Source organism: Oncorhynchus tshawytscha, unplaced genomic scaffold, assembly GCF_018296145.1.
Source record: "Oncorhynchus tshawytscha isolate Ot180627B unplaced genomic scaffold, Otsh_v2.0 Un_contig_2380_pilon_pilon, whole genome shotgun sequence".
NCBI lineage: Eukaryota > Metazoa > Chordata > Actinopteri > Salmoniformes > Salmonidae > Oncorhynchus > Oncorhynchus tshawytscha.
The window spans coordinates 61353-75352 of NW_024609626.1; the positions used below are offsets into that span (position 1 = coordinate 61353).

The 14000-nt window shown below is 40.3% G+C and overlaps 1 protein-coding gene across 1 annotated transcript; it reads right to left on the reverse strand.

The window, feature by feature from the left end:
* Window positions 1–3670: 3670 nt before the first annotated feature.
* On the reverse strand, window positions 3671–13273 carry LOC121845316 (zinc finger protein 239-like). Its single transcript, XM_042316436.1, has 2 exons — window positions 12659–13273; window positions 3671–5178 (listed from the first exon to the last, which is right to left on the reverse strand). The coding sequence occupies exons 1-2, from the start codon at window positions 12984–12986 to the stop codon at window positions 4376–4378; spliced, it is 1131 nt and encodes a 376-aa protein (XP_042172370.1). The 5' UTR covers window positions 12987–13273; the 3' UTR covers window positions 3671–4375.
* Window positions 13274–14000: the final 727 nt, after the last annotated feature.

Consider the following 14000-nt stretch of genomic DNA (forward strand, 5'->3'; position numbering starts at 1 on the left):
CGTTTATATCCTCACTCTCTCTTCTCACACTCTATTTAGGACTTTATTTAGGTATGTCTGATCTACCCTGTGTTTAATTAGTCCTATGAGTTATCCTATTTATACAAGATCACCGTCCTATCTCCCAGCACCTATTTAATATCCCCTCTTAATATCCTCTCTGGCCACCAAGGCACCCGGATCTATTAAGACTTAATATCCCCTCTGGCCACCAAGGCACCTGGATCTATTAAGACTTAATATCCCCTCTGGCCACCAAGGCACCTGGATCTATTAAGACTTAATATCCCCTCTGGCCACCAAGGCACCTGGATCTATTAAGACTTAATATCCCCTCTGGCCACCAAGGCACCTGGATCTATTAAGCTAATTTTATTTATGGTAGTGCACCTTACCTCAGGTCATTTCGGACCTGCCCAGTTATCGATATATGTATATTGGTCATACAAAACCCAGAGAATCTGTTTGGAATAGCGCAGCTCCTATTATTGATCAATTCTAAACATTTTAGAACGTCAAATCAAAGATATCTTAATTAATTCCCCCCCAAATTCGAGAATAAAGACTACTGACCTGGTCTCGCAAACTGGGAAAAGCAATGCCGGTTGGATCTAGTCACCGTTCCTGTCAACCTGGGGTGTATACCGGCCTGTTATAGAGCCCGAATTTTCAGGGGACATGACTTTGTTTTACGGAACCACGGACTGCCTGTGCACGGTTCTCGGCTTGTTACCTTCAGATGACAGGAACAGATATTTAGATCCGGCTCCGAAGGACCAAATGTTAGATGAATTTAGTTATTATGTGTTCCTTAACCAATTAAAACACTCTGTCCGTTTCTAAGAATTTGTAAGGTACTTATTTGCATGAAATGGACAGAGACCAGCCACCGAAATTAATCAATACAATTTCAAAATGTTCAACAAAAATGTACTGGATTGGTTGTTCTGCCTGCGGCTATGGAACCTTGACCTGTTCACTGGACGTGCTACCTGTCCCAGACCTGCTGTTTTCAACTCTCTAGAGACAGCAGAAGCGGTAGAGATACTCTGAATGTGGTGCTACAGGTCCAAGACCTGCTGTTTTCAACTCTCTAGAGACAGCAGGAGCGGTAGAGATACTCTGAATGTGGTGCTACAGGTCCAAGACCTGCTGTTTTCAACTCTCTAGAGACAGCAGGAGCGGTAGAGATACTCTGAATGTGGTGCTACAGGTCCCAGACCTGCTGTTTTCAACTCTCTAGAGACAGCAGGAGCGGTAGAGATACTCTGAATGTGGTGCTACAGGTCCAAGACCTGCTGTTTTCAACTCTCTAGAGACAGCAGGAGCGGTAGAGATACTCTGAATGTGGTGCTACAGGTCCCAGACCTGCTGTTTTCAACTCTCTAGAGACAGCAGGAGCGGTAGAGATACTCTGAATGTGGTGCTACAGGTCCAAGACCTGCTGTTTTCAACTCTCTAGAGACAGCAGGAGCGGTAGAGATACTCTGAATGTGGTGCTACAGGTCCAAGACCTGCTGTTTTCAACTCTCTAGAGACAGCAGGAGCGGTAGAGATACTCTGAATGTGGTGCTACAGGTCCCAGACCTGCTGTTTTCAACTCTCTAGAGACAGCAGGAGCAGTAGAGATACTCTTAATGATCGGCTATAGAAAAGCCAACTGACATTTACTCCTGAGGTGCTGACTTGTTGCACCCTCAACAACTACTGTGATTATTATTATTTGACCATGCTGGTCATTTATGAACATTTGAACATCTTGGCCATGTTCTGTTATAATCTCCACCCGGCACAGCCAGAAGAGGACTGGCCACCCCTCATAGCCTGGTTCCTCTCTAGGTTTCTACCTAGGTTTTGGCCTTTCTAGGGAGTTTTTCCTAGCCACCGTGCCTCTACACCTGCATTGCTTGCTATTTGGGGTTTAAGGCTGGGTTTCTGTACAGCACTTTGAGATATCAGCTGAAGTAAGAAGGGCTAAATAAATAAATTTGATTTGAAAAGTGATAAAATGTACATGGTATGCACTATTTAGATATAATGGAAAATATACTGAATATATACAGATTTTAAAAAAAACATTTTTTACATTTCATTTCTTTCAATTGAACCTTTATTTAACTGGGCAAGTCAGTTAAAAACACCTTATTTACAATGAAGGTGGGGAACAGTGGGTTAACTGCCTTGTTCAGGGGAACAGTGGGTTAACTGCCTTGTTCAAGGGAACAGTGGGTTAACTGTCTACCGGGAACAATGGGTTAACTGTCTACCGGGGAACAGTGGGTTAACTGCCTACAGGGGAACAGTGGGTTAACTGCCTACAGGGGAACAGTGGGTTAACTGCCTACAGGGGAACAGTGGGTTAACTGCCTACCGGGGAACAGTGGGTTAACTGCCTACCGGGGAACAGTGGGTTAACTGCCTACAGGGGAACAGTGGGTTAACTGCCTACAGGGGAACAGTGGGTTAACTGCCTACTGGGGAACAGTGGGTTAACTGCCTACAGGGGAACAGTGGGTTAACTGCCTACTGGGGAACAGTGGGTTAACTGCCTACAGGGGAACAGTGGGTTAACTGTCTACCGGGGAACAGTGGGTTAACTGCCTACCGGGGAACAGTGGGTTAACTGCCTACCGGGGAACAGTGGGTTAACTGCCTACAGGGGAACAGTGGGTTAACTGCCTACAGGGGAACAGTGGGTTAACTGCCTACAGGGGAACAGTGGGTTAACTGCCTACAGGGGAACAGTGGGTTAACTGCCTACAGGGGAACAGTGGGTTAACTGCCTACCGGGGAACAGTGGGTTAACTGTCTTGTTCAGAACGACAGATTTTGAACTTGTCAGCTCAGGGATTTGATCCAGAAACCTTTCGGTTCCTGGCCCAACGCTGTAACCACTAGGCTACCTGCAGCCCGATACTGAATTTATAGTTTATCATACTAAGATCGACCAAGATGTGTGTTGCTTTTGCACATATTTGTTCATTGGTTTAGCAAGAGTCTGTTGATTGGTCGGTCACTGGGTTAATTTGTTTTGAAATATGATCAGATCCAGCTTTATTTATACAGCACATTTCAGACATGGATGCAACACAATGGCTTCACAGGAAAAAAACTAACTGAAATACTTAGTACACAACAATCATAAGGATAACAAACTAAAGAATAACAATAAAAAACTGAAAGACTAATGATCATTCTAAGGAAAATACATTCAAATAGTAAGAATAGGATGTAATATCCAACACAAAAATATAAACTTGTTTTACTACATTGTTTTATAAACATTTATACAAACTGTAAGTTGGTTGCAAACGTTACATGAATTGAAAATGTTATGAAATATTCAATATCTGTAAGGGTTTTCTTCTGGTGAAAGAGAGGTGGACCAAAATGCAGCGTGGTGGTTATTCATGTTTTAATTTATAATGAAAACTATATATGAATAAACTAAGAAAACAATAAACGTGAGAACCTAAAACAGTCCTATCTGGTGCAAAACACAGAGACAGGAACAATCACCCACAAACAGTCCTATCTGGTGCAAAACACAGAGACAGGAACAATCACCCACAAAACCCAACACAAAACAGGCTACCTAAATATGGTTCCCAATCAGAGACAATGACTAACACCTGCCTCTGATTGAGAACCATATCAGGCCAAACATAGAAATAGACAAACCAGACACACAACATAGAATGCCCACCCAGCTCACGTCCTGACCAACAGTAAAACAAGGAAAACACATACGAACAATGGTCAGAACGTGACAATATCAAAACCAAATATACACCCCTTTGTTAATGGGTATTAGCAACAATTCACTTAATGGTGAGGCATGGAATAATAAAACATGTATATTTTGTCAGGCTGAATGTTTGAAATATGAGGTGATTTGAGACATGCTTCTTCAGTAGTGGAATAACGACAACTAGCAGAAGACAGTCATGTACATTTTTGGAGTGATGCATTTAAATGTAGGGGTCCCCAAAACGAAGAGAAATGCAACACTTATTTGTCATCACTCATATCGATATCACTTGGAAATAAATTTTGCGAGAGGAGGGAGATGAGGTTGCACGTCCTGTTTAAAACTAACAGCTCAAACACCACACAGAATCTGGGAATAATGTGTACATCACTGGTTAGAGGACAAATTATAGCAAACAGCTAGCTACATTTTGAAGTGTTGCATTTTGATTCAAGTGGGCCACCAACGAGGTAAATGTAACGCAACACTTTGTATGTTTAACTCTTTCAATTCAGAACCTGGATTTTTCAACCACAATGTTAAGACATTCTACATTGTGACATCATTAAAATACTCCTACTACAATGTTAAAACAATCTACATTGTGACATCATTTCATTGATATCATGAAACAACTCCTTCATGTATTTTCTGATGTTTAATCAGAGATCTTTTATCAGAGTATCTCATATCACATTGATTACAGCTATGAGATTTCTCGCTAAGAGAGTTCTCACATGTGTGTGTTCGCTGGTGTCTTCTTAGTGAATCTGATCTGTGGAAACTCTTCACGCAGTCAGAGCAGTGGTAAGGCTTCTCTCCTGTATGCGTTCTCTGGTGTGATATCAGGTTCTTTGACTGAGTAAACCTCTTCCCACATTGATCACAGCTATAAGGTTTCTCTCCTGTGTGGATTCTCTGATGTATTTTGAGGTCTGATAAAGTGGTGCATCTCTTCCCACAGCCAGAGCAGCGGTGATATTTCTCTCCAGTGTGTATTCTCTGGTGTGATATCAGGTTGCACGACTGAGTAAAACTCTTCCCACATTGATCACAGCTATAAGGTTTCTCTCCTGTATGTATTCTCTGGTGCGCTTTTAAATGTCCTGACAAAAGAAACCTCTTCCCACAGTCAGAGCAGCTATAAGGTTTCTCTCCTGTATGGCTTCTCTGGTGTACTTTTAGGTTCTCTGCTCTTGAGAACCTCTTTCCGCAGTCAGAGCAGTGGTAAGGCTTCTCTCCTGTGTGTGTTCTCTGGTGTGATATCAGGTTGCTTGGCTTAGTAAAACTCTTCCCACATTCATCACAGCTAAAAGGTTTCTCTCCTGTGTGTATTCTCTGGTGTAATTGTGATTTTTTCTCTGCCACATCAGCTTCATGATGTTGTTGAGGCTCCCCAGAGGATCCACAATAGTCACATCCTTCTCCTGTGTGAACAACAAAATCAGACAGATGATTAAAGGCCCACAACAGCAGAAATCCAGTGTTTATTTTAGCTAAAAGGTGATCCCCATGATGTTGTACAACAATGTACATCCTTAATGAATGTTTAAATGCTTTTACAAACTTATTGGACAATTATCTTAAAAAGACAGTCAAGTGAGCAACATCAGACTTATTTTGTATTATTGTTTCCACAGTAGTATCGTGGATGATTCCAGGCTATAAATACATTATTACAGTTGCTGAAACCCGAAGCAGTGTGTCAGATATCTTTTATTCCGGCTCCCAGATTGCAATTCCTATGGCTTCCACTAGATGTCAACGGTCTTTGTTCATTGTTTCAGGCTTGTTTCTTCAAAAACGAGCAAGAATTTTTTGAGTTTTTGTACAAAGAGTCCCGGTACAATATCAGTCTGTCGTCGCGCGATGAAGAGGACGCGTTTCACTGCTTTTCTGTATGAAACATTATAGTTTATTTACATTTTAGGGTACCTGAGGATTAAATAGAAATGTAGTTGCGAAATATTATATTATTATAATATAAATAACAAAGTTTAGCGGTAGCTTTTCCTTTGTCTGCGTGTTGAACGAGTGGATTACTGAAATCGATGGTGCCAACTAAACTGACTTCTTGGGATATAAAGAAGGATTTTATCTAACAAAACGACCATTCATGTTGTAGCTGGGACCCTTGGGATTGCAAACAGAGGAGGATTTTCAAAAGTGATTTATTTAAATCGCTATTTGTGATTTTGCGACTGGCACCGTCCTAAGACAATCGCATGGTATGCTTTCGCTGGAAAGCCTATTGTAAATTGTACAACGCAGTTAGATTAACAAGATTTGAGGCTTTTAAATGATATGAGATACTTGTATGTTCATGAATGTTTAATATTACAATTATTTATTTGAATTGTGCGCCCTCCAATTTCACTGGATGTTGTCGACTGGTGTCCCACTTGCGGGACGCCTAGCCCTAAGAAGTTGTTTGAGAATGTTATTAGGAAATGCATTGGAAAGCGGCCATCTTTCAGGATCCTAACCAACTGTTCCCTTTGGCGTGTTTTCTTCTTCTTCCCTGTCACCAAATAATTTATTAAAATCATTGTCCTACTTGAGTAAAAGTAAAGATACTTTAATAGAAAATGACTCTAGTAAAAATACACCCAGTAAAATTCTACTTGAGTAAAAGTCTAAAAGTATTGGGTTTAAAATATACTTAAGTATCAAAAGTAAGAATATAAATATTTTCTAATTTTTATATTAAGCAAACCAGATGGCAACATTTTCTTGTTTTTTTAAATGTATTTACGGAAAGCCAGGGGCACACTCCAACATCATTTACAAACAAAGCATAAGTGTTTAGTGAGTCCGCCAGATCAGAGGCAGTAGAGATGACCAGGGATGTTCGGTTGTTAAGTGCGTGAATTTTGACTATTTTCCTGTCCAGCTAAGCATACAAAATGTAACGAATACTTTTGGGTGTCAAGGAAAATGTTTGGAGTAAAAAGTACAGCATTTTCTGAGGGGAATGTAGTGAAGTAAAAGTAGTTCAAAATATAAATAGTAAAGTAAATAGTAAAGTACAGATACTTTAAAGTATTTTTACTTAAATACTTTACACCACTGGGTAGCACCATGGTGTAGCTAGAGAACTGCTAGCTTCCGTCCTCCTCTGGGTACATTGGCTTCAATACAAAACCTGGAGGCTCATGGTTCTCACCCCCTTCCATAGACTTACACAGTAATTATGATAACTTCCGGAGATTGTCCTCCAACCTATCAGAGCTCTTACAGCATGAACTGACATGTTGTCCACGCAATCAAAAAAAGGAAAAGCAATAGTGTCATTTTTTTAGTTTGACTTACTTAGCTAGCAAATGCAGCTAGCTAGTTGAGCCTACTGAAACACCCTGCTCAAACAGAGGGATGCTATGTTAGCTAGCTGACTATGACAGAGGTTTGCTATGTTAGCTAGCTGGCTATAACAGAGGGATGTTATGTTAGCTAGCTGGCTATAACAGAGGGATGTTATGTTAGCTAGCTGGCTATGTATAACAAGCTTCAATGCCATACAACACTCCTTCCGTGGCCTCCAACTGCTCTTAAACGCTAGTAAAACCAAATGCATGCTTTTCAACCGATCGCTGCCTGCACCCGCATGCCCGACTAGCATCACCACCCTGGATGGTTCCGACCTTGAATATGTGGACATCTATAAGTACCTAGGTGTCTGGCTAGACTGCAAACTCTCCTTCCAGACTCATATCAAACATCTCCAATCGAAAACCAAATCAAGAGTCGGCTTTCTATTCCGCAACAAAGCCTCCTTCACTCACGCCGCCAAGCTTACCCTAGTAAAACTGACTATCCTACCGATCCTCGACTTCGGCGATGTCATCTACAAAATGGCTTCCAACACTCTACTCAGCAAACTGGATGCAGTCTATCACAGTGCCATCCGTTTTGTCACTAAAGCACCTTATACCACCCACCACTGCGACCTGTATGCTCTAGTCGGCTGGCCCTCGTTACATATTCGTCGCCAGACCCACTGGCTCCAGGTCATCTACAAGTCCATGCTAGGTAAAGCTCCGCCTTATCTCAGTTCGCTGGTCACGATGGCAACACCCATCCGTAGCACGCGCTCCAGCAGGTGTATCTCACTGATCATCCCTAAAGCCAACACCTCATTTGGCCGCCTTTCGTTCCAGTACTCTGCTGCCTGTGACTGGAACGAATTGCAAAAAAAATCGCTGAAGTTGGAGACTTTTATCTCCCTCACCAACTTCAAACATCAGCTATCTGAGCAGCTAACCGATCGCTGCAGCTGTACATAGTCTATTGGTAAATAGCCCACCCATTTTCACCTACCTCATCCCCATACTGTTTTTATTTATTTACTTTTCTGCTCTTTTGCACACCAATATCTCTACCTGTACATGACCATCTGATCATTTATCACTCCAGTGTTAATCTGCAAAATTGTAATTATTCGCCTACCTCCTCATGCCTTTTGCACACATTGTATATAGACTCCCCCCTTTGTTTTCTACTGTGTTATTGACTTGTTAATTGTTTATTCCATGTGTAACTCTGTGTTGTCTGCTCACACTGCTATGCTTTATCTTGGCCAGGTCGCAGTTGCAAATGAGAACTTGTTCTCAACTAGCCTACCTGGTTAAATAAAGGTGAAATAAAATAAAAATAAATAAAAATAACAGAGGGATGCTATGTTAGCTAGCTGGCTATGACAGAGGGATGTTATGTTAGCTAGCTGGCTATAACAGAGGGATGTTATGTTAGCTAGCTGGCTATAACAGAGGGATGCTATGTTAGCTAGCTGGCTATAACAGAGGGATGCTATGTTAGCTAGCTGGCTATAACAGAGGGATGCTATGTTAGCTAGCTGGCTATAACAGAGGGATGCTATGTTAGCTAGCTGGCTATGACAGAGGGATGTTATGTTAGCTAGCTGGCTATAACAGAGGGATGTTATGTTAGCTAGCTGGCTATAACAGAGGGATGCTATGTTAGCTAGCTGGCTATAACAGAGGGATGCTATGTTAGCTAGCTGGCTATGACTATCCAACACAACATTGAACTCTTCCAAATCAAAGGTAAGCTTTTGGTTTTACAAAGGAAAACCAACGTGGCATGCCGGTGTAACTGCTAAACTGCTTACTGACTGTACACTGTAAAGTTACTGCATGATTGTAGCAGGTTTACTAACGCGTTAGTCCTATTTGCTGTGTTGACTATGACGTTACTTTAGCCAATATGGTGACAACGATGTAGGCTGTGTGTAGCAGTTTTGATATGGTTTGGCTTGGAAAGTTTTTTTTATCCTGGTCACATACAGATGATGTGTTATGCATTGAAGTCCACAAACGAAAATGTGAGAGGAGAGCGCGTAGATGCGAGAAGGAATAACTCAAATGTTTCTCTCAACCTGTGCACCCTACGTTGTTGTAAACATTAATTTGTGATGGGTAGCAACCTCATGATGGGTACAGTGAAAATTACAGTATCATCTACTACTACATAGACAGGAAGTAATCTGGTCTATTTTCTGATGTCTCCAATGAATCAGAGGACGACTTATATATTTTTTTGCAGAGTGGTTATCTAAAAGGGAACCACCTAAATCTGCCACGTTGAGGAACTATTGTCATTCTCAATGTAAAAACAGACTTTGTTTACTTGCTGTTTGAGGTGAAGAAAAAAATATACTTTTTGATTGACAGGAGCACTACAAACAAAAGACAATTAAAATAAATTGACAAAACTAATAAATGGAATGAAATAAACCAACATGTTTCTCACCAGTGTAGCATAGGTTATAAGCTCTGTAAACATACTGGTTATAAGCTCTGTAAACATACTGGTTATAAGCTCTGTAAACATACAGGTTATAAGCTCTGTAAACATACTGGTTATAAGCTCTGTAAACATACAGGTTATAAGCTCTGTAAACATACAGGTTATAAGCTCTGTAAACATACAGGTTATAAGCTCTGTAAACATACTGGTTATAAGCTCTGTAAACATACAGGTTATAAGCTCTGTAAACATACAGGTTATAAGCTCTGTAAACATACTGGTTATAAGCTCTGTAAACATACAGGTTATAAGCTCTGTAAACATACAGGTTATAAGCTCTGTAAACATACAGGTTATAAGCTCTGTAAACATACAGGTTATAAGCTCTGTAAACATACAGGTTATAAGCTCTGTAAACATACTGGTTATAAGCTCTGTAAACATACAGGTTATAAGCTCTGTAAACATACAGGTTATAAGCTCTGTAAACATACTGGTTATAAGCTCTAAACATACAGGTTATAAGCTCTGTAAACATACAGGTTATAAGCTCTGTAAACATACAGGTTATAAGCTCTGTAAACATACTGGTTATAAGCTCTGTAAACATACAGGTTATAAGCTCTGTAAACATACAGGTTATAAGCTCTGTAAACATACTGGTTATAAGCTCTAAACATACAGGTTATAAGCTCTGTAAACATACAGGTTATAAGCTCTGTAAACATACTGGTTATAAGCTCTGTAAACATACAGGTTATACGCTCTGTAAACATACAGGTTATAAGCTCTGTAAACAACGTGTCCACTCTCACCATGGTAAGACTGTAATAATATTACATGGGGTGCATTAACAGAAGTTACCGTCACCAAACACACACTGTAGATGACAAATTATGGTAATTAATGGTACATCTCTCCTGCTGGAGTACTACTACTAGTAGTAGTAGTAGTAGTAGTATTAGTAGTAGTACAAGTAGTACTTGTAGTAGTAGTATTAGTACTAGTAGTATTAGTATTAGTAGTACTAGTAGTAGTCATCTCTCCTACTGGAGTAGTAGTATTAGCAGTAGTACTAGTAGTACTTGTAGTAGTAGTATTAGTAGAACTAGTAGTATTAGTAGAACTAGTAGTATTAGTATTAGTAGTAGAACTAGTAGTAGTAGTATTAGTAGTACTAGTAGTAGTCATCTCTCCTACTGGAGTAGTAGTATTAGTAGTATAAGTATTAGTAGTAGTAGTATTAGTACTAGTTGTAGTAGTAGTAGTAGTAGTATCAGTAGTAGTAGTAGTAATAGTACTCGTAGTAGTCTATACAATGTTATCATCTCCATGGCTTCTTCTCTTGCGAGCTCTCATTGGCTATTTCTGATCACCATTCTCAAAACTGGTCGTTCCACATCTCACCACTACAAAAGCATTAGCCTGTAAACATACAGGTTATAAGCTCTTAGGGCCGGAAAAAAAATCAAACATGTTTTGAAATTATTGGGACATCTGGGTTCAAAGACATGATTGTCTCTCTGACCAGCTGGCATTAAATGAGTGTTGGTGACGGCCGCACACCCCGAGCAGGCAACCACATGGGGACTTTGTCCCGATCACAAAAACTTGTCTGACAGCTAAATCAGGGACAGAAATCGTGTCGTCTACATCTGACATGTAGTATACACACCACTTCTTGTATTGTGCCACCCCCATAGCCCCCACAATGGATTAGTCCACGGAGACAGGAGCGAATCAGACAAATGGATTAGTCCACGGAGACAGGAGCGAATCAGAAAAATGGATTAATCCACTGAGACAGGAGCGAATCAGACAAATGGATTAGTCCACGGAGACAGGAGCGAATCAGACAAGTGGATTAGTCCACGGAGACAGGAGCGAATCAGACAAATGGATTAGTCCACGGAGACAGGAGCGAATCAGAAAAATGGATTAGTCCACGGAGACAGGAGCGAATCAGACAAGTGGATTAGTCCACGGAGACAGGAGCGAATCAGACAAATGGATTAGTCCACGGAGACAGGAGCGAATCAGAAAAATGGATTAGTCCACGGAGACAGGAGCGAATCAGACAAATGGATTAGTCCACGGAGACAGGAGCGAATCAAACAAATGTCTCTTGTGCCATAAAAAATATATATATTTGCGACTGCTCAACAAAAACATATTGGTCGACCAACAGTCTATCGATCAAACAATGGACCAGTCGACTAAATGGGGTCAGACATTATATCATTATGACATCATAATAGCCATTGATTCTTGAAGAATAGAACTTATAAATGCCTCAAATGATTCAACTGCATTTCCCCTCAGAAACCAAAACATAAGCTTGTTAAACGCCATTGTTCATAAACAAACACTGTATAGCCTCAAAATCTGGTTAAAACGATAATTTTGACCTTCTGGATGTCCAGTCCTTGTATACGTAGTGAGTTCAGTGACTGTCAAGCCTTATAATCATTATGCCGAGATGTCTGAACTTCTTGACGAGGTCGCTAGGTTTTGGGTTAAGGTTTCTACAATAACGTTCTCTATGAATGTGAGAGTGGTTACATTTCTCCAGCCCCCATCCTTCAGCTGTTTACCAAACCAAGTCTCAGGGCAGCCATTTTGTTGCTGTTTAAATCCTAGTTTGCCCCTTTAAAAAAACACATCAATCAACCAATATGCAGTTTAAACAATAACAAAGCTGTCATTCCGCCACTTATAAACGTTTATGATGTAACAATGATGTGATGATGTAATTACACATTCCACCACTGTTTAGGTAATAAGATGATGGATGGGGCTGGAGAAATGTAACTACTCTCAAATTCATAGACAGATCTATGGATGCAAGGACTGACCATCCATGATATCAACATTATAGTTTTAATCATGTTGAGGCTATACAGTGTTGATTTACATTGTTTCTAAACATTGGATTAAAAAAGCTTATTTGGGGTTCTGATGGGGTACAACAGTTGAACTAAGCTCATGAGGCATGTGTTATATTCTTCAAGAATCAATGGCTATAAATAAATAATTTAAAAGTCCAAATACGGATGTAGCAATTGCAGATTTCCCCTTTAACACCAAACATCAGTTCAACAACTGCAGAGTTTGTGCCTCTGTATTTAAAACAGTACTTACTCGTGTTAATCAGGGAACGGTTTCTCAAAACCATCTTACAGCTAAGTTCATCATTAGATGCCTTAAGATGCTTTGGGGAAACCGGGCCCAGATATCCAGTTTCTTCCTCTTCTTCCCCCTCCTCCTCTTTCACTCCAAACACTGCCGCCTGCTGCTCCTCCTTCACTCTGAACGAGTCTTCCTCTTCTTTCACTGTAACAGCCTCAACCTCTACTTGTTTTTGTATTGTAACAGCCTCCTCTTCCTCCTCCTCTTTGACGAGACCCTCTTTCTCCGTCCAGCAGACCTCCTCTTCTTTATCAGGAGGAGAGTAGCTTAGTGAACTCATGGTCGGGGATGTTAGCTAGCTAGGCTAATGCTAACTTAACCAAAACCCTGCTAGCTGACTAATAACTACAACAACGTAAATAAGAAATTAAGTCGGATAACTAACTAGACAACAGGAGTGGGATAAACCACATTGGCTAATATACACTAAAGAGCTTTATTGGTTCGTCTATTTTGTCTATCAAGCTACCGAGGTGTCTGACTAACTGTTGCTGCTGATGAAAGAAGCGTTCCGTCCACTACATTATACGTCACACCAGCAGCATCGCCTTAAATTCCCAGACCGCCATCTGCTGACTGGAGTGGGTAACGCAGATGAGTAAAACGTAGAGTTTATATTTAATTTTCAGACAAGTTTCAAGTACAACTGAATGCTTTTATTTACTTTTATTTACAACTGAATGCTTTTATGCTTTAAAAAAAACAAATGCCTGCTTTTATCTACCATGTAACTACAGCCTCTTGTGAAAACGTGAGCTGCTGTCTGATGAAGAGAAACAGACGTATCTTTTTTTTTTTATAACATTTTTTTACCTTTATTTTACTATGTAAGTCAGTTAAGAACAAATTCTTATTTTCAATGACGGCCTAGGAACAGTGGGTTAACTGCCTGTTCAGGGGCAGAACGACAGATTTGTACCTTGTCAGCTCGGGGATTTGAACTTGCAACCTTCCGGTTACTAATCCAACACTCCAACCACTAGGCTATCCTGCCGCCCCAGATCTAGCTCCCAAAGGCTGAAATTATATAATAATATGTTTTAGAGTGCACTTAAAAATATTCAGCTGCAATAAGAATTCTCTTGATAGTATGAAGAGGTAACTCCATGGACCATTTATCCAATGTATTGTAAAGCTAGCTAATGTTACAGTTTGAATAGCCTAGCCAGCTACTGTAAATGTCCATTGGTGTTTCATTAGCTACCTATCCATGTCAGTTAATAGTATTTTTTAATCATGTCATGATTATATGTCTCATTTCAAGTAACTAGCTGCTGGCATAACAAAACATTCC